The sequence below is a fragment of the Dermacentor andersoni genome, chromosome 7 (assembly GCF_023375885.2).
Source record: "Dermacentor andersoni chromosome 7, qqDerAnde1_hic_scaffold, whole genome shotgun sequence".
Classification (NCBI taxonomy): Eukaryota; Metazoa; Arthropoda; class Arachnida; order Ixodida; family Ixodidae; genus Dermacentor; species Dermacentor andersoni.
This window is the reverse complement of record NC_092820.1, coordinates 166,832,092-166,853,440: the sequence shown is the minus strand read 5'-3', so window position 1 is coordinate 166,853,440 and position 21,349 is coordinate 166,832,092. Positions and strand designations below refer to the sequence as shown.

The 21,349-nt window shown below is 47.7% G+C and overlaps 3 protein-coding genes and 1 long non-coding RNA gene across 22 annotated transcripts in view; 2 read left to right on the top strand and 2 right to left on the bottom strand.

Moving 5' to 3' along the window:
* Nucleotides 1-2,504, bottom strand: part of LOC126533097 (uncharacterized) — a 99,341-nt gene extending 96,837 nt beyond the window's left edge. For 5 of the 16 annotated variants that reach the window (XM_055071790.2, XM_055071792.2, XM_055071793.2 and 2 more), the window contains exon 1: nt 2,315-2,504. In XM_055071790.2, the coding sequence (XP_054927765.1) occupies nt 2,315-2,408 (94 nt within the window). In that variant the 5' untranslated portion in view covers nt 2,409-2,504. The remainder of the gene's footprint in view (nt 1-2,314) is intronic. The other 11 variants (XM_055071795.2, XM_055071798.2, XM_055071797.2 and 8 more) reach the window with 6 other exon arrangements.
* LOC129385288 (uncharacterized) overlaps nt 1-21,349 on the top strand; it is a 482,098-nt gene that overhangs the window by 104,475 nt on the left and 356,274 nt on the right. The gene's annotated exons all lie outside the window — the stretch shown is intronic.
* On the top strand, nt 10,887-13,085 carry LOC126533103 (uncharacterized). Its single transcript, XM_050180364.3, has one exon. It carries the CDS (start codon nt 11,076-11,078, stop codon nt 13,083-13,085), a length of 2,010 nt encoding a protein of 669 aa, XP_050036321.1. The 5' UTR covers nt 10,887-11,075.
* Nucleotides 20,224-21,349, bottom strand: part of LOC126533297 (uncharacterized) — a 49,600-nt gene continuing 48,474 nt past the window's right edge. For all 4 annotated transcript variants that reach the window (XM_050180554.3, XM_055071808.2, XM_055071806.2 and 1 more), the window contains one exon: nt 20,224-20,361. In XM_050180554.3, coding sequence (XP_050036511.2) covers nt 20,354-20,361 — 8 coding nt within the window. In that variant the 3' untranslated portion in view covers nt 20,224-20,353. The remainder of the gene's footprint in view (nt 20,362-21,349) is intronic.

Genomic DNA, 21,349 nt, shown 5'->3' with positions numbered 1-21,349 from the left:
TTAGTGCCAAACTTTGCCGTTCGCTCAGAAAAGTTACGACGTCACTGTCCAACGTGTCACTTCGTACTGCCAGCGCCTGCACCGGCGTGTACTGCTCGCGTTGCGATCAACGGCCTCCTCTACACCATCGAATTTTTAGTGCTGTGTTCTTCCCACGATCTTATTTTGGGCTGGGGCTTCCTTTCCCCTAATAAGGCCGTCACCGACTGTTCTCGTGCTGAAGTGGAATTTCAAACGCTGTGTCATGTTCCACTCCGTGACCCTCGTGAACCTGAAGATAAAGTATTTGTTGCCGAAGACGTTACAGTTCCACCACACTCATCTGCCCTTGCCACAGTGTCATTCAACATTGTTGCTAATGCCAGCGTACTTTTTACGCCATGTGCAATTTTCGCTCGTCGCAGATGTTCCCCACTGCCTTTCGCTCTTTCGGACGTTCTTGCCGGCGTCAGCAGACGGCTCGTCGCCAACCGGTTGTCCTGTCCTCTCACTTTGCTTCGTGGGGAGTGCGTTGGCCGTGCCCAGTGCCCACGCTGCTGCCACCGCTCGTGATATAGCATCCTTCCTCCTGAAAAACTTTATTCTTCGTCACGGTGCACCTCGCGAAATTTTTAGTGATAGAGGACGTGTCTTCATCTCCGAAGTCGTAAACGCGCTCCTTGCTGAATGTCGCATCGTTCATCGCACCACCACCGCCTACCATCCTCAGAGTAATGGTCTGACGGAAAGATTTAACCGCACGTTTGGCGACATGCTCTCCAAATACGTCGCCTCTGGTCACACTGATTGCGACCTCATATTGCCATTCATCACGTTCGCTTGCAACACTGCATCACAGGTGACCACAAACTTCTCCCCATTCTTCCTCTTGTATGGCCGCGAACCTTCGACTACCCTCGACACCATTCTTCCGTACAGACCCGACTCATCCGAATGTACGCCCATCTCTGAAGCTGGCTGCCGCGTAGACGAATGCCGTCAGCTCGCCCGTTCCTTTACAGCCGTCGACCAATGGCAACAAAAGTCTCGACCTGATGATGATCACCCGCATTGTCCCTTTCTTCCGGACTCCCTTGTGTGGCTTTGGGTTCCCGCCGTTCCTGCTGGACTCTCATCCAAGCTTGTATCCAAATATCAAGGACCCTACCGTGTTGTAGCGCAGACATCGCCTGTGAACTATATTGTCGAGCCTGTCACGCCACCTACGGATCAACGCTGTCGTGGTCGTGAAACCGTCCACGTACAACGCCTGAAGCCGTATTACGAACCCATGATTCTCTGTTCACCATGAGTCGCCAGGATGGCTCCTTTTTCTATGGGGGGCGATTGTAGTGAAGAGGAATGCCCGGCGCTGCATACATATCGCCAGTCGTCCGGGAGGCTTGCGCTCGAGATTGCCTGAGCTGCTCTTGTTGAGACACGCTGCCTGCTGCTGCCTTGTGCAGTATTCATATTAGAAATATATATATATATATATATATATATATTCTCTCAGACCTTTTCCCAAATACTGATCTGAGCATGTTTGAACAAACGAAAGATGACGACAATAGTGACATAATAATATCAAGAGCTTTTGATGTATCCCATATTGGTCTTTTATTTCGTGTAAAATATGTTCATATTAATTACATTTTCAACGCGTTTTAGTTTATAAAGCAGTATTACTCCAGAAATCAAAAAGTACCTTGATAGCCTCACGAAAAGACACAAGCGCTCCCTTCCTACTATTGTTTCCTCATCACAGCTTGTAGGAAGCTAGCTTCATTGGCATGCTTTAGTTGTGCGCAAGCGACGAAAGATGAAAAATGCAATGACAGCAAACGCCTGCTTCAGCAGATGTTTACGAAAGTAGCACCCATCGAAAGGGCCTATGCTTGCACAACTACAACGCGTATAAGGAGATCGAGACTTTCGACTCTACCATTAGATAAATAATTCTACTGGCGAGCATTGCGCGAGCTCTCACTGCATAAGCGAACCCGGACCACCGTTCACGCTTTCTAGCTCGCATAAAATCTGAGTGGTCGTCTGTAGAGTGCCGCAGATTTACATAGAGACAATACGGGAAGTCTGTTCTCGTCTCCAAATTTAAAAGTTAAGGTCACGCCGCGTAGTCATGAAAATATAGTCGAATGCGAAGAAACGGGTGTCTGCATTACGCCTCACACCCCCGTAAACCCGTAAAAATTGCCCTGCAGAGTGACTAATGGAGTGCAAGCGTCCTAAAATGAACGATCTAATCTTACGTGTCACGATAATTCCGCTGTGCTGAGAAGCTAAACTACCATCAAGTTTTAAAAAGCATGCTCACCTCGACCGAGTGCCACCTCCTGAAGAGCGAATGCGACCAGGGCAGTAAGAAGTGGCCCCATAATTTTTTGCGTTCTGCCAGCTGTGGTGCCCATGATCCTGCACTCGCTAAGGGCGTCTGAGTAAAAGCACCTTCTTATAAACCGCGTCACCACTAGGGGCCACGTTCGCAGTTTTGCGGGAAAGAGCAGTGGCTCGCTGGAACCCTTCTTTCTCTCAGACACATGCGGCAGATAGTAATGTAGTTCAGAACGCTTGCGCACCGACCATCAAAGCGGCGGCGAGCGTTAGGACAATTGGAGATGGGCGTAAGCGAACACAATAGAGCACGAAGTCTACTTCGTTTCGGCTAACACTTAACCATGCGTCAAATGCTTGCAGTGATTGTCTTGGACAAAGCCTCATCCTTGGTATCGCTCGCTTTCTACGTACGCGATAAGCTCAGTTCACATCATACCTGCGACGAAGATACGAAGATACGAAGACGAAGATACTGCGACGGACTTAAATGTAGTAGAATAGATCCCTCCCCCAACCATATTAAATTACTGGGATAAACTTCCCGCATGTGATACTGTTAAGTTCGCAAGAATCTCAGAATATGCAGCGTGTCTAATCAAAAGTATAAAGTTATAGTATTGTACCTGTTGAAACAGGCTATTTCTGCCGAGCTTTTTCACTTTTCATCATTGTCCCGTTCGCGTGCATAATTTTCGCTTGTGATCCTGGTTTGCCGTCCGTTAGCTTGTGATAGTAGTTCATGTTCGCTAACTGCCATTTGTGATTCAGAACGCGCTGAATGGGCGAATGGCCCTATGCTTGCCGCCGATGTAACTGCAACATGTCTTTATCCTTGGTTTTGGCGGATATGCTGCGATGTACCTAGCTTGTGTAAGGGCTCCTCTGGACAGAATAGTCACGCCACTCGCTTTCATAACTTCTCATATGCCGGCCGTTTAAAATCAGTAGCTTGAATGGCTCGTCAAAGAACCACGCGGTTCCACTTCCACTCATATTCGGCGCTGAAGAGTCTTCAAGAAAGTCCATGCCCTCAACATCACAGCATAGTGCTTTAGAAACTGTATCGCGCTAAACAGACAGACAGACGGGGAGAATGCAAACTTTACACTCCATTTCAAGTTCCAGCTCAACCTTTTTATTGAATCCAAAGATAGCATCTGTTCAGTGGAGTCGGTGTCTCCTGTAGTTCCAAACAGATGAGCTTCCTCCAATGCTTCTTACTGCTATGCTTTCATTTTTAGCTCTCTGAGGGGCCATTTTGTCCCCATTCTTTTTTTCTATGCCTCATTTTTGACGTTTGGAGAAGAAATACGCCGTCGGTCTCATGCTTATAGGTGCACGTTCACCTTAATGCTTGCCCACTTGGCAAGCATATGGGTCATCATTGACAAAACTTGTCTTACGTTAGAGTCGCTTATGACTCCAATTCTCTACAGTGGTCGCAGTTTTACCTGACCGATAGTATGAGGGGTGGGCCCACGAACGCCCACCAATAGAAACCTCTCTTACGTAAGAGATGTTTTGTGAACAGAAGCATCTCTTTACTTCGTTCTTAATGCTTAACGTTAACTACAGGCAGTGGTTTGCGACGCACTTGCCTTTTTAGGCTATTGTGTTCGTTGTCTTGACTAAATATAGTAATGAATCCTCCGATAGCCTCTGCGGCGCCTTTTTTTTTCACCCAGGGAAAGCAGGTGCACGCACGTAGAGAAAAAAGCTCGAATAATTATTTCCATGTGACATTTACGATCGTAATAGAAAGAGGCTCTACCAAATAAATGTATTACCAGTACAGACGATCTATGTTGGAGTTTACTTAGGGAAGAATATACTTACCCTAAGCGTGTATGCCGGAAGACCACGGTAAAATTGACACTTAACTAAAGGCGACTGCAACGTAAGAGGGTCATTTTACATACATATTTGTATTGGCTTTCGGGTGCGGTAGAAATAACTATTTTGGGTTTTCTTGTGGTATCATTCAGAGTTGAACAACGCTCGTACTCCTGATCACACAGAATATAAATGTGACCAGTTTGGATCTTGAACCGAAGTTTTTGCCACATCATCACATTTTCGGATGAATACTGGAGCGGGAACCGGGATCACTTTAACACAAATATAGCTTCCCTAAAGTAGGGTTAGCTGTTTGGTGTTATTTGTTCAGTGGGGTCCCAGCTGAAAACGCACGTACCTTCTCTATTACGACAGGTTCTATTGAGGGAAATTTGGCGCAGTAAGACTCAAGATACCGGCTAAATCATTTTATGGTATCCTCAGATGTAAACGTTCTGTGTTGTGTCGACAGATGCGAATCAGGCGCACACTTTTGTATGCAAATTCACCCGCTGCAGTGCAGTATCAGAGATTTCAAAAGTTCCAAGAAATGATATGACGCAATGACTGGGGGTTTGCATTGTTGCTGCAAGCGTTGCAGCATTGTGTCCGCCCTATTTCTGCGGTTCTCCGTCTCGAAAGGTGAAGCAAGATCCTTGTCGAGTCATGCGAGATAGTCAGAAATAGTATGAAGGTTGTTCCCGAAGGAACTTACGAAGCAAATGAGGTTGATGAAAATATTACTTTACTGCTCCACTAATAAAAAGAACCTGAATATTGGTTCAGATTAACTGCGTGATATTTGCTCAAGGTCACATTTACACATAGTGCTCAAGATCAGACTTAAATATAAAACGAGGCACACTAAGAGAAAGCAATATAAACGTTGACACATGCGCTAATAATTGACCAGGGTTTAGGTTTGGGTGAGCTGTCAAAGCACAATTTGCACGATGCAGCTTGGAACATGACTGAGCAGGAAATGGTGAACTGGACACTTGAAACTGTCTGCATTTCGTGTATCAAGCTTATTTACCCGTGTCCCTTGGTATATTCTTTCCAATGACCAAGGCCGTCGTACTGAGAAATAAACTATATACTCCAAAGAATGCCCAGCATTGAGCACATACGGGTATGAGGCTAATGGGCAGACATATTTTTTTATCTGACTTTTAGTGGAGCCAGGCGTAATGTATACGGAAACCAGAACTGCTGCGACGCTTCTGCACCTGATTTCGCTACCGCACACGGCGTCCGCAGACGATCGCGTTTCGGCATAGTTAGTTACTTTGAAAGGTTCCACGGACGCGTGTCAAGAACACCTGGCGTTTCTCTATAGACATCTGGCGTTCTTGTAAGGACATCTGGTGTTTGCGTATCGAAACCGTGGCGGCATCTGGTGGTTTGTTTTGTAAAATGAATGAAAGCAGCTGAAACGCTCGTTGGCAGAAACAGATGGCGACACCTTTTTTCTTTTTTTCTTACACACACGAATTCCTGGCAACCTTGCCAAACAATTTGGCGCATTAAAGGAAAGTCTGTAACACCCGACTCTCTAAGTGAACACCCACTCATACACACCCGCAGATATAACGTGTGTAAGCAGGTTGGAAGGCCTTCATCAGAGTAACTTGAATAATGTTAAATAGTCTTGTACGATCCTGAGATGAGCGCCTACAAAAATAGGCACTGTTCTGAGGAAGTTTCATAATCTGTGCATATCAATGAACTGCTTATAAACATTGCGTCTGCGCTACCACGCATGAACCAAGTTTTTTTTAAGAAACAGCGAAGCCTTCTATGTGAAGTAAACCAACTGAGTGTTGTTAATGCTAAGCTAAAGAAGCTTTTAGTATTTTGGTGTTTAATAATTTATGTTGATTATTAATTGACATCTGTTTGTCATATTTAGCTGAGGCACGCCATTACACCGTGTTGAGTTAATTCGGAAACCATTTTTCTTTAGTTTTCTCAGAAACTTTGTCACTTCAGTGTGGAACAAAAATGATTGCGCCCATGTTTAAATAATTTGTTTTTCTTGTTACTGCATGGATCAATAATTAGCCTCGGGCCAACAATTCAAGCGTTGTCACTTGACGATCTTGGGTTCTGAAAGAATTAAAAGCAAACATTATGATCAAGCTCAGTAGTGTGCTGCGCGCGATTATTGTCATCACTCTTTTTTTTCGCTTAAAAAAGACGCCTGCGAGATACATCGAAAACCGACCCGGCTGATCACTTGCATGCAGCAGGACTGCTGCTCTCAAAGACTCTAGGAAGAAAGGAATTCCGCCAGTGGCACATCCCGGTACAAAATGGCATAGCCTATCATTTACTTCGTACCTACATTTCAAATAGAAAACATTACACCGATGTGCTGAATGGAGGTGCGACAATTTGGATCAGCGATACACCACAAGAAAGATGAGAGCACAACACAGAGTATTTTCTAAAATAAACATATGGACTGATACCAGCCATTCACTATGAAATTATAGCAAAATTAAAGCAGCTTTTTTTACGTGCTTAGGGGGAAGAAGATAGCTTGGCTTGTGTAGCTCTACGTGGGTTTTGAAATCATAGAGCTTGCAGATTCTGTAAAAACGGTTTTACATTTGCTTAGCATTTAACATGAAATTAGCGCATTAAATATCTTAAGGCCAAAATATGTTCTGAAGAAAGTATGATTGTGTGACTAGAGCACATTCTCCGTGGAACCGACGAACGCATCCTGCACGATTCCCTAGTGCACTCGCTTCTTCAGTATTGTGGCATTGTGTGGTACCCGACAGGCGTCACGAATCTAAAGAAGGTGCACTTCCAAAAAAGGCTGTTCATTGTATAGCGAATGCTCCTTACACTTACCCTACTAACGAACTTTTTGCTGCTTATAATATTCTTCCAATGTACTCTTTGTGCGACTACAAGCTTACTGTGTGTTAGAAATATACCATACAAAATAAAAATCTGCAAGAGAATATCGCCGCAACGACGACTAAATATAACGAGCGGTGGAAGCTAGGTCTCCAGTCCCAGGGCGTATTACAATGAACAATCCTTTAGCTGCTCTCTACCTACGCAAGCAAAAGAATACGGTTGGAAAGAAAATTCTGACCATTTTCATAGAGGCAATTCTGTAAGGAAGATATTCTGCAACAGCAAACCTGCACTGTAATGCAAGATCTGCACGATCGTAAACACTTTATGTATTTCATACTTTAATGTCATTACCATGCTTTGCCATCCGCCGTGGTGGCTCACTGTCTATGGTGTTGGGCTGCTGAGCACGAGATCGCGGGATCGTATCCCGGCCGCGGCGGCCACATTTAGATGGGGGTGAAATGCGAAAGCACCAGTGTGCTTAGAATTAGGTGGAAGTTAAAGAACCCGAGGTGGTCGAAATTTCCGGAGTCCTCTACTATGGCGTGCCTCATAATCAGAAAGTGGTTTTGGCACGTTAAACTCCATAAAAAACCATGCTTTGCCTACTTGAGGCGTTTGAATTCTATCTATCTATCTATCTATCTATCTATCTATCTATCTATCTATCTATCTATCTATCTATCTATCTATCTATCTATCTATCTATCTATCTATCTATCTATCTATCTATCTATCTATCTATCTATCTATCTATCTATCTATCTATCTATCTATCTATCTATCTATCTATCTATCTATCTATCTATCTATCTATCTATCTATCTATCTATCTATCTATCTATCTATCTATCTATCTATCTATCTATCTATCTATCTATCTATCTATCTATCTATCTATCTATCTATCTATCTATCTATCTATCTATCTATCTATCTATCTATCTATCTATCTATCTATCTATCTATCTATCTATCTATCTATCTATCTATCTATCTATCTATCTATCTATCTATCTATCTATCTATCTATCTATCTAATCTGAAGTGGCTGAAGTTGCCTATTAGCCGGCTTCACTAGGTACGTGGTCGTGGTTATGATATTGTCGTAGTCGTTGTGTCGTCGTCACGCCAGCTTTGAGGGGAGGTCAGTGGCTTTGTCACGGAACAATCGCCATGCCATCGTCCTCACATCATCGCCGTGATACAGTGGTTATGCACTCGTTATCATACCGTCGTCGTGATGGCGTTGTTGTCGTTTCAATTTGGCCACTCCAGCTTCGTCATTCGACTCTTTATAGCACCGTCGTCACGCCGTCGTCACCGTTCCAGCTTTGTCATTTCACTCTTATCATGCCGACGTCGTCACACCTTCTAGGCCGACACAGTGGCCTAAGTTGTATGATAGCATGTCCAAGCCTGCCTTTCGGTCCTACCGGTTGACGATCCGTTCCGAATAATTAGGTCAGAGCAATTTATTGACTTCCTCAAAAAATCTCCACCAATCCAGCGTTTTCCATCGACGTCACAGACCTACCTACATTGCAACATACCGAAGGAAGCTGTGATCAAGACGATTCAGGAGTGCGTTGACATATACGGATGGGCAACTGTCACCCACCCCTTAAACGAGGCTCCAACGCGGGGCCAAATTCCAAAGCCGTCTTATCAGGTTCTGAAAATAATCCCCACGAAAGCACGGACAATTAATGAGACGCCTCTGCTGCGCCAAAGAACGCTGGGTGTGCTCCAAAGAACGAGTCAGAGCCCAGAGTTGTCAAAACTGGCCAAAATATATTCTTTATGTAAGACGGTTACATAAACACATGTACATTATGACTAGGCACATCACAAAGCAATTTAGGTGGGTGTTGACAAAACTTTGGAAAATTGTCAACAACAAGCACTAAGAGTTCGACACGTACAGTACAGAATGAATAGGAATGCCAAGTGTCCATCGTATTCAGCAAACTGGTCTTGAGCCAGATGTCCTCGACGTAACTTGACGCAAATCTTGAAGAAGGGAGTTCTTCCGGAAATACCAACGCCCGAGGAACTCGTCGGCTATCTTGTCGAGAAATCCCCTACTTCTGCAGACGATCGGTCTACGCTTCACATCTCTTTGCCGGCGCGGTCTGGTCTGCTGATTCCAGCACGGCGCTTTTATCGCCTCCGCCGGCTCTTCTCGAACTTTCCAATGGAGTCTTGCACGCATAGCATGAACAAAGCCTGGTCATCTTCTAGACATTTCTCGTGTTTCCGGCCGCGGCCACAGTAACGACATCGAGGAGGCTGGTGACTCATACGTCGGCGCACTGGTGTGTCAAAGTCCTAGAGGGTGTTTCGGCGCACGCCCTCTCTCTCCTCTCTCTTCTTCGAGTATCTTGTCGAAGCTTGTGGTCCCTAGTTGGTGGTCGCACGGGTTGTCTGTGGCGTATGCGCTCTCTCCCTCTGTAGAATCTGTCGCGGGGCGGACGTGTTCTTTTGCTGGCTTGGGCTTGGGTGGGCGCGCGTTGATAATGCGAGCTTTTGTGACAGTAACTCGGACCTCGGGCCGGACTACACCGACGCGAATCGTCTCTTTTGTGGGAGTAGTGCTTGGGAGTTACTTTCACGAAAGCTTATTCAGCAGTAATAGGAATGGCTGACAGTCATGCACGTGATGTTTGCGGCTGCGAGGGGAACACTGACCACCTATTGTGCCACTGTCCTGAGTTTTAAGCACAACGACAATTTATGTCCAGCGTATTGAGGAAACTAGATGATCGTGTTCTGAGTAAACAGACAATACTGGAAACACCACCGCCACCGATCATCGGCTCACCAGGCAATGAAGGCACTTTTGTGCTTTCTCAGAATGTCTAGCTTGTGCGAATGCTTTTGACTCTGTAGTGCTCTCCGTGCATGTCTCACTACCCCCATCTTTATCTCTCCCTTCTTTCTGTTATCCTTCTCCCTTTTCGCAGCACAGGCTATGCAGCCGGACTCTTGACTGCTTAACATCTCCGTCTGCCTTATATATATATATATATATATATATATATATATATATATATATATATATATATATATATATTACGGTGCATTTGGACGTGCGCGTAAGAGGCAGACGAAGAGGAAGTGACAAACAGTCTCCTAGAACTGCGTCCTTTGTAGCAGCCTGCAGGGTTAGCTTTTCCTCATGTAACTTTTCCCCGTGTAAATGACTGTGAATACATGTGTGGATTGGGTTTCTTCTTCGTAATGTTTGGTGGAGGTGCGGGGTAACGAATCAGACCGGAGCTTCGCAGTGGCCGCCACTTCAGTTATTTACCGATGTTGCAGGAGACTGGGCTTAGTTCGGCGGCGTTTGCGTCGACTGCATCGACTGTCGTACTCACGCATCTGCGTGATCCAGGAACCTTCTTCGACAGTGATGGCTCCGACATCGACGACTGGCTAGAGATGTATGAGCGGGTGAGCAGTCACAACAAATGGCATCCCTCAGTGATGCTGACGAACATAATTTTTTACTTGACGGGAACTGCGTGAGTGATTTCAAAACCACGTAGCAGAACTTCGTGACTGGGCGCATTAACGACAAATACTTGCCGACTACACCTACCGAACAGCACGCGCCGTACAGCGGCCTGCCGAACGCGAAGCTCGATCGTGACATCGACGTCGAGGAGGTACGCGCGGCCCTGCACGACCTCAACAGCCGGTCGGCAGCCGGCCCGGACCTCGTCACGAACAAGGCTCTCAAGAACCTCGATGACGGCTCAATTGAAAAGCTCGCAAAATACTACAAGTGCTGAAGAGCGGGCGCGCTGCCAAAGCTGTGGAAGACAGCCAAGACCATCCTGATCCCCAAGCCGGGGAAGCCGCCGGACACGGATAACCTCCGGCCCATCTCGCACACGTCCTGCGTGGGCAAGGTGCTGGAGCACGTCCTGCTCAACAGGTGGCAAGACTACCTGGAACGAGAAGGGCTGTACCCGGCCACTTTGATCGGCTTCAGACAGCACCTCAGCACGCAGGACGCGATGCTGCAGCTCAAATACCAAATCATTGATGATGGCGGCAGCACCCGCGACAACAAAGCAATCCTAGAGCTGGACCTGCAGAGCGCCTTCGATAAGGTGAAACACTCGGCGATTCTATCCCAAGTCTCCAAGCTCAACATGGACGAAAGGTCCTACAACTATATCAAGGACTTCCTCACGGACAGGACCGTCGAGCTACGAGCAGGCGACCTAGAGACTCAAGAGAAGAAGCTCGGGAGCACCGGCACACCACAGGGATCGGTCATTTCGCCGATGCTGTTCAACCTGGTAATGATCGGAGTGGCCGAGAAGCTCGGGCACATCGAAGACGTCAGGCACAGCATCTACGCGGACGATATCACGCTATGGGTGACCGGTGGCAGCGACGCCCACATCGAGGGTGCGCTGCAAGCCGCTGTCGACGCAATAGAAGACCAGCTGGAAGGCACCGGATTGAGATGTTCGCCGAGCAAATCGGAGCTTCTCATACTCCCACCTACTAAAAACAGCAGAAGCAAGACCAGACAACGCGAAAACGAAAAAATCAGAATCGTCACCAAATCCGGCAACGTGATCCCTGAGGTCGGCAAAATTAGGATCCTAGGCATGGTCATCGAAAAGCACGGAAGAAACGGCGAAACTATCACCTGTCTCAGGGCAAAAGCAGCCAACGCGATTCGACTCCTAAAACGAGTCACTTCCCGAAAGGCTCGCATGAGAGAGGAGAGCCTACTTAGGCTCGTCCAATCCTTCGTCATCAGCCACGTCGCGTCCGTTGCAGCCTACCACAGATGGCTGCAACACGAACGAAAAAAAATCAACGTGCTCATCAGAAGAGCGTACAAGACGGCGCTGGGCCTGTTCGAGTCCACGAGCACGAACCGCTTGTTACAACTCGGATTACACAATACGCTCGAAGAAATAGCCGAAGCGCAACTGACTTCTCAACTGGAGCGGCTGTCCATGACCAAAGCCGGGAGGAAGATACTGGACGATTTGGGAATTAGGCGCTCGAACGAGGTGGAGATGAAGCTCCCCGTCCCCGAAGAGGTCCGACGCCAGACCAGAATCGACCCCATACCGAAGAACATGAATCCCGAGTTCAACAAGGGAATAAGAGCGGCGAGGGCCAAGGCTCTCATTGACCAGCATGCCAACGACGAACACGCGCGGTACGTGGACGCAGCCGAATACCAACGGAACGCCTTCGCAGCGGTCGTCATTGAGGCGTCAACCGGCGCCACGAGGACGGCAGCGAGCGTGAGAAGCGCCGGAGCGGAACAAGCGGAGGAAGTAGCCATCGCCCTGGCCATCGCCAACGCAGACTGCCACACGGTGCTGAGCGACTCAAGACAGGCGGTGCGAAACTTCGCCAAAGACCAAATCTCCAGGGAGGCTGAGCGCGTACTGCGAGCGGTCAAACTAAAGGAACGAAAAGTACGACTCAAGTGGTTCCCGGCGCACGCGGGCGACGCATCGGGACGCAATGAGAACCATAATGAGACGGCACACGCCGCGGCGCGAGCGCTAACCAACCGCGCCCCGGCGACAGACCGTCCGACGTGGTTCGGAACCAAGGACTGCATGACAGATTACAGTGAAATCACGAAGGCCTACCGCCTGGCTCGCAGCACTCTCCCACCCCCGCACCCGAGACTGAGTCGAGCGGAGGCGGTAGTACTGAGACAGCTCCAGACCGGATCGCTACCGAGCCCGAAACTGATGAATCGTATGTACCCCGAGACATATCCGACAGATATGTGCAGAGTCTGCCGGAGGGAGACTGCAGACTACACGAACGTCTTGTGGGAATGCGTCAAATATCCAGAAGATTCAAAATCAAGAACACTCCCACCGCGGCTCGAGGCAGCCGCGAAGAGCTATGACCGAGACGATCAGCTCTGGGCCGTCCAGCAGGTCCTTGAGGCGCTCGAAAGGCAGGGAACCAGCGAGCCGGCAATGGCGAGCGGAGACCCGCTTCGAGTAACGGCGACTTCGAGGATGACGTAGGCCCTCGTCGGGGCGCGCGTGCGCCCAACTGCAGGCATAAATGAAGTTGTCTCCAATCCAATCCAATCGTGACTGGGATACTGCAAGCAGAAGCTGAGAGATCTCTTCGGAAAACCACTGGGTCGGAAGGTCATCGCCAAGAAAGAGTTGGCATCATGAGTTCAGGCGTCCACCGAAGGCTACGTCGTCTATATACAAGACATGCTGGCACTCTACCGCAAGGCCGATGCTGAAATGCGGGAGTCTGAAAAAGTCGGGCGTGTTGTAAAATGTATCGTCGATGACGCCTTCAATTTAGTCATTTGTAAGAACTGTACTTCGGTTAATGACATGATCACGGAGTGCAGGAGTTTCGAGCAGGTGAAAAGCCGTCGTACTTATCAGATATTTCCACGATTTCCCAATACGGCTGCAACATCGTCTCGTGAAGACCATCGGGACTCTCCTTCGCGGCAGCAGAAGCCTTCAGAGCAGCTGACGAAGATCGTGCGCCATGAGCTGGAGGCCGTGTGCCCCGCGGCTCTGTATCCAAATGTCAACGATACATGCGCTTCTATGGCAGGCTAGTGTGCGCGAAGAACTCGTTAATGTCGGCTTGCAGGTAGTTTGCACTGTAGCCTGTTCTCGGCCAACCGAACATATATCACTCGTGCATACTCGAAATCAATGAATCCCTCGAGGTTCTCTCAACATGGCGGAATGGCGAACATCGGATCACCGACATATTTGCTTCAGTTGTCGCCGCGTTGGTCACGTCGCCCAATACTGCCGCAACCGCTGGTCCCCGATGCCGTTCTCGAACAGCCCTTGTCCAGACGGCGCTTTGGCCATATCCAGCCTCAAGCCGAGCCAAACGCCGCAGATGGTAGGACCACATGGCGCCGTCGATCACCGTCGCCGAGCAGTCACCAGTCCCGTTCGTCGCAAAGTCGTCGCCCGTCGTCCAAGACACACCAGTCCCATCGCCTGTCGCCGTCATTCCGACCTGTGCGCATACTTTCGGAAAACTAAAGGATGTAGCTCCCGGAGGTGACGCTGAATTGTCGACGTCTCCGGCAAAGCCTCTCACCCTGCCGACCAGACGCAACATAGTCGATGTAGAAGTTGACGGTGTATTTGTCCAAGCGCTTGTTAATACTGGAGCCCATATCCCGGTGCTGAGCAACCGTCTTCGTTGTCGCTTGAAGAAAGTCCTTACACCTGCCGCATCTCGTGCTATCAGGGTCGCTGATGGAGAAACGCCGATTATATCCTTAGCATGTGCACTGCCCGAATAAACCTTGCTGGTTTCAACACTTCCGTTTTATTTGTTGTTCTGGAACGGTGTTCCCATGACTTGATCTTCGGCCTCGACAATTTATCGGACCATTCAGCACTGATTGACTGCACTGCTGGCCTCTTCCAACTCGAGTTGCCTATTCACAGCTGTGCTCCAATATCAGCTGAGCCTCGTTTATGTTGTGTAGGCTTCGTACGGTTGCCGCCTGAACTCTCCATGTATGTGCCTTTGACGTTGTTCCTATCTTTTCCTGACAGTGACTATGTGCTTACTTCTATACTTCTAACGTCAATCTTATCCTGCTACGCACAGTAGCCGCTCCTCACACTATTGTGACTATCACCGATAACCACGTATTTCTTCCTGTTTTAAATTTTGGTTTACATACGCAAGCTACTCCGGTAGGCATGTTGCTCGGCAATGCTTCTCCCATCGACCATTCCGCCATATCTGTATTGGATGTTCCGGGCTCGTCGGCAGCCACCTGCTGTCTGATCAATTCCGCGATGTCCAGTCGCGGTACCTTTTCGAAGATGATCGCGCAAGAGCTGCTTCCCGAACAGGCTGCGGATTTTTGTCGCGTCCTGGTGTCTTATCGCGTTGTTTTTGAGGATCGCCCGCTGGGACATACTTCCGTTGGAGACACATAAGATTGACACCAGTGATGCTAGCCCAATCCACCGCCGACCTTATCGCCTGTTTGACCCAGAACGCTACATTATCCAATGAAATAGCTAAGATGTTAACCTAATGTGAAACGAGCCCTCTTCGAGTCCTTGAGCATCACTGATAGTCTTGTTCAAAAATGAAGGATGACAGCTGGCGATATTGTAACGACTACTGCCAACTGAACCAGGTCGCAAAAAGGATATATACCCTTTCCCGAGGATTCATGACGCCTTTCTGCTGCCTTCACTGATCGAAATACTTCAATCGACCTCAGATCCGGTTATTGGCAGATTTCGGTTGATGAACTCGAGCGTGACAAGGCCGCTTTTGATACACTGGACGGCCTTTACCATATTAAGCTTCTGTTTTTCGGACTTTGTAATGCCCCAGCAACTATCGAAAGAAAGGTGGACTCTCTCCTTCCAGGGCTATAAGCGGTTCACCTACTTATGTTACCTGGACAATGTTATCATATGTTCCCCTACGATTGACAGCCACGTCAGTTGATTGGCCGCTATTCTTAACGTCTTTAGAGAGGCTGGCCTTCAACTTAACTCTTCTGAGTGCCATTTTGGACACCACGAAGTCAAAGTTCTCGGCCACCTTGTCAGTGCTGTCGGTTACATCCTGATCCTGATAAGATTCACGCAGTCAAGAACTTTCTTGTGCCCTGATCAGCAAGAGAGAGATGAAGAGGAAGGGCAGGGAAGTTAGCCAGATATCATTCTCCGGTTTGTTATCCCACCTTTTCAGCAAAATATGTGTGCAGATTCGTGGCCTTATACTGCTAATTTTAGTTTGTTTGATGAAGATTTCGCAGATATCTCCCCGGCCACTGACTGACCTTCTTAGGAAGGACATGGCACTCTTTTGGGACCGTGAACAAGCCGACCCCTTCCACATCCTCATCCGCTTGTTAACAACGTCTCCGATATTAGGCCACCTTAATACATTGGCACCAACTCAAGTTCTCACAGACGCCAGTCACCATAGCATAGGAGCTGCCCTCACGAAACAGCAAAATGCAGTCGAGCGCGTAATTGCCTACACCAGTCACCTCTTGCCCCCTTAAGAGCGCAATTTTCTATAACCGAGCACGAGTGCCTAGCTCTGGTGTAGGCAGTGGCTAAATTTCGCCCTTACTGTTTGGCCGCCCATCTGTCATCACGGACCACCATGTCCTGTGGTGTCTATCGTCACTGAAAGATCCGACTGGCCGCCTTGGTCACTGGGCGCTCAGACTTCAGGAGTATTCTTTCTTTGAGATGTACAAGTCTGCCCGCTTACATCTGGATGCCAACTGCTGGTTTCGTCATCCCGTCGATCCTCCTGACAACGACGAACAGGGTGCCGACACTTGCCTTCTGGCCATTTCTGACTTTTGCGATATCATTACTGAGCAGCGAAAGGGGGACTCTGTCGGGTCGACCATTGAGCGCTTGAATTTAGGACAATCAGATCACTCAACCAGTATGATTGTGCTCCATGACATTCTTTATCATAGCAACATCAGCTCTGATAGACCAGATTTACTGCTGCTAGTTGTCCCTCGTCATCTCCATTCTACTGTTCTTGCTGAGCTACACGATGCACCCACTGCCGGATACCTTGGCACCTCCCGCACTTACGACAGAGTTCGGCGTCGCTTCATCTGGCCAGGCCTTTATCGCTCCGTGTGACGTTACGTTGCGGCTTGCTGTCCCTTCCAGCGTCGAAAGAGGTCATGGGCGCAACCTGCTGACCACCTTCATCCAATCAATGTTACCGCGGAGCCTTCTCTGTCGGCATGGACCTTCCTGGCCCCTTCCCCACATCCATAAAAGGAAACATTTGGATAGCTGTTGCCACAGACTATGCGACGCGCTATGTAATCAAACGTGTCCTGCCCACCAGCTGTGCTACAGATGTAGCAGACTTTTTACTTCAAGACACAATTCTTCACCATGGCGTGCCAAGGCAGCTGGTGATGGACCGAGGCCCCTGCTTTCTGTCCCAAGTTGTCGAAGACATACTTCGTTCCTGCTCCACCGAACACAAGCGCGCTGCCGCCTATCACCCACAAACGAACGCACTGACTGAACGACTGAATCGCATCCTTACAGAGATGTTGTCTAGTTATGTTTCAGCAGACCATCGCGACTGTGACAGCACTTTTCCCTACATGGCATTTTCACACAATTTGTCACGTCATGATACCACGGGTTTATCACCTTTCTACCTTTTGTTTGGTAGCCTTGTTTGGATGCCCCTTGTTTGGACACCTTGCTACCTTTGGTGTCGCGACATACCATGGAATACGTCCATGACGCCTTTGGTCGGGCTCGTATGGCTCGCCAGATTGCCTGTGATCGATTTACAGTAGCTCAGGCGTCTCAAAAGACTCGCTACGGCAGTCGCCACCAGCACCTTCAGTTCTCTCCGGAAATCTCCGTCTGCTGTGGACTCCAAGTCGCCAAGTCGGCCTGTCCGAAAAACTGTTGTCCCGCTATACCTGGCCCTACCGGGTATTGAGACGACTAGGTCAATTAAATTATGAAATCCCCCGTTGAACACTGCCGTCCTCGTCCCAGCTACGAACTGTCGTCGTCCACGTGTCCCGTTTGAAACCATACTCATCATTTCAAGGAGAGTGTGTTGTGAGGCTAGTTGGTCATACATATTTTTTTATGAACTTAAACTGCGCTAGGGACGAGACACTGAGGTAGAAGACAGGACGAATGCAGCCTGACTGCGTTCGTCCTGTCGTTTTCTACATCGGTGTCTCGTCTCTAGGGCAATTGAGGTTCACACACAAAAAAATCTGTTCATCTAGTTTGCGATCATTCTAAGAAGCGCCGGGACGGCGCTGCAGCCTCGGGGGTCATGTTACGGTCCATTTGGACAGAACCGTGTGCGCATATATATATATATATATATACAGACGGACACGTCTGAAAACATTTCCAAATTTTCTGCGATACTTTCATCTAGCAAGAAGGGATTGCCATAGGGTCATGCTTACCACAGGTGCTGTCGGATTTATAGCTTGCGGCTGCTGACAGACGACTGACAGAAATGTTCAAGGTTAAAGAGCAAACAGTTGCTCCTGAAACGTTGAAGATTATCTTCTATGCACTGAATACAGCGAACTTTGTAATATTAGTTACAAGTCTGTGTTGCGCATATTCCAAGAGGCACACAGCGATCTCGCTTTCACGCACCAACTACCGGAAGCATGAAGAATACAATTCCTGGACATGAAAATAAGCGTAGGACAGGGTCGTAGATGTTGGCAATATAAAAGGAGAGGAAAAAAGAAACTTCGTGCTAAGACACCAGCCATTATAAAGTTTTAAAGAGAGGAATAGCAAAATTGCTTATCGAACAGGCAATTAAGAAATCATGCAATGTCGTAGTCGCAGATAGCCTGAACACACAAATTGTGATAAAGAACTGTGGATACCCTGATAGCATGATCGTGCAAATCATCGGCGAGCAAATGATACCGCAAAGCACAGCGTCGAGAAAGTTTGGGATAAAGAATAAGGATAAACGTAAGCGAGCTGTCATTGTGCCTTACGTTCTCAACCTTTCACACCATCTCGAAAAAAGTGGCAGAAAGGCACAATATACACGTGCTCTTTTGTGCGCCGATAAATCTAAAAGGCATGTGCAAGGAAGTCAACTTAGAAAGGGAGCGCGCGCAGGGAACATGTAGCGTAAAGCACGCAAACGTACGTAGCCGGTGAATGTGATGTGGTAGAGAAGATTTCGCTTACATGGGGCAAAATATACGTGGGCCAAACGGCACCCTTTCTTAACTACAGGCCTAGAGAACATCGATCTACATGGCAGCAGACAGCCGTATCCAGCAATCTGGCCATGCACTGTAGAACGTGAAAATACACGCCTAGCTTTGACAACACAACAGCCGTTGTAAAACAAAAAAAAATGCCCAGGGAAATCCCAGAGGCATTAGGAATGGAAGAAGAAAAAGAAAGCTGCATGAGCACGCCTTCGATCAGTGTCCTGTCTGCATGCCTCCCCTCTTTTTTGCATAATGAATCCTTACCAACTAGCTCGGTTTTCTGTCGTTCTAAGCTTCGATCAGGCTTACTAATGCTGAAATCACTTACGTAAGGGATGCATACATACAGTGTACGACCTAATAAAATAATAGCAAGCGGAAACGTGAAAACGCGATTTGAGAGGATCTGTCATAAACACAACTCACGCAGTCGCAGTGCGTCGTTGTGTGCTTTTAAAACTGTGCTTTGCCCTGACAATAAACCAGTAGGTAGTTTGCACTCTCCCGTATCATTTCGTGTGCTCTTTACAACAAGCGTTCGTTTCGTCCCGGTTAGTGCCTTCTAGTACATAGCGCAAGGAGAATGAATGGATACGAACTAGCCAAATTTATCGCCCTTCTTAAGATCTATGCGTGTTCGTGTTCCAATCGCCCAGACTGGTGGACAGAAGCAGCCGTATTCTAAGACGTCAGTTTCGACAGCTTTGCTTGCTGACACGAACTTTAACACAGCTATGCAGACCCTGCCAGTTTGTGTCATCGTTTTCCCCACACGTAGTAGCCATGGTAGTACCTGTGAGTACGGGGTTCTTATTTTCTATATTCTATTTATCATTGAGCGCTGGAATGGCATATCAAAAGTTCCTGCGCCGCATGCTGAACAAAGTGTAAATGCAAACGTGCAGCCCTCTCTCCGAATAAAACTGTAAGTAGTGTAAGATCAATGAACGTTTGCCCAGCACGGCACATTCCCGATCTGTAGCCGACAGCGAACTCCATATATCATCCTGGTCTGTTTAGGCATCGGTATTTTTTTCTTCCTGTGTGGCTGTTGTTGGGCTCTGATTTCAGGGAACGTAAAGTCCACACATAACTATCTATGACAGGTCATGTTTAACGACGAAACATATTGGTCTCGCCTTCATAAAGACCCGTAGCGTTGAGAAGTCACCATTTCATTTAGCGATAACGCCAACTATACCATTGTTTCTTCCAATTCGCTGACAGTCCTCATTTTGATTCCCGTAGCTGGCGGGCTCTGATTTGTCAGGTAAACGAACAAGTAAGACTACCTCGAACCACATTTACGCAGGAATTACTGAAAGATAGTCGCTTGCAAAGCAACAAGTCAGTAGCATAAGGCATGTTTTGAAAACCATTAGTCATACATACAGGACAAAGCATAAAATCAAAATATACTTTATTGTCGACATGTACCCGGGCTGTTTCCAGTGGTCTTCAAAGGTATGCGTTCGGAATGTCTTCATAACAATCGAGAAAGAATATGTCCAAGGTGTTCGCGATGTCTCAGTCTCAAGAGCCTGAAAAATTGGGCCATAAAACAGAGAAACATATTATAAAGTATGTTGGGTTCCTGGCTGAAGTGGCATTTTGCCTCTGTGATGCTTTTTTCCTCAAATGCACTTGCTAATGACTTGCATTGGTGCAAAGTAATTTTTATTTCTTTTGTGTAAGGAACATCAGGATAGATAATGACCGCATCTCTATAAAAGCTAAAAAATACGAGCCGGAAATAAAATAAATGACAAAACGATAGTAAGAGTTATCCCCATACCATTCAGTGGGGAAATTCTGGCTAGCGGTATCTGCATACTGTAAAGTTGTTGTCAATGCTGAAACACATATGGATAGAAGAGTGGTTTGTAGCAATTAGAAGAGCTGTTTTGAAAAGATCATCTACGCAGAAAATAAGACTGCTCCTACTTTGTCGGGCGGCAGCTATGTGAGCGGGCTGCCCATGCTCGGCACGTCATACATTACGGCACCAGGCACCAGGTCTATTGCAACATTTTTTTATTGGAATAAAGTTCCCAACATCCTCAGAACTAGGGAAAAGCGCGTGCACCAGATGACATAACATTAATCTAATGTTTTTGCAGAAGCCGCGTACGGCTCGCCTAAGTGGCAACTTGGATATCTGTTGCTACTAGTATACCATGGACATATCCATATATAACCCAATAGCATGCGATTGTTCTTTGCACGTGCCGTGTATTATGCGCTGCCTCAACCTAATAAACATGAAAGAACAGCAGAAGCAGCAGCGATCACACTCGCACTTCGCACCGCCGAGAGCAAGCGGAGGTCCGCCCGCATCCTTACGGACTCACAAGCAGCGTGTTGTTTATACATGAATGGAACACTCCCTATACAACCTTTACAAGCCATTCCAATCCTAGGCCACTCACTAGAATGGACCCACGGTATCGTCTGGTGCCCCGGGCACGAAGGCCTGCGGGGCAACGAAGAGGCGGACTGCGCAGCTCGAGGTCTCACTAGCCGAGTGGC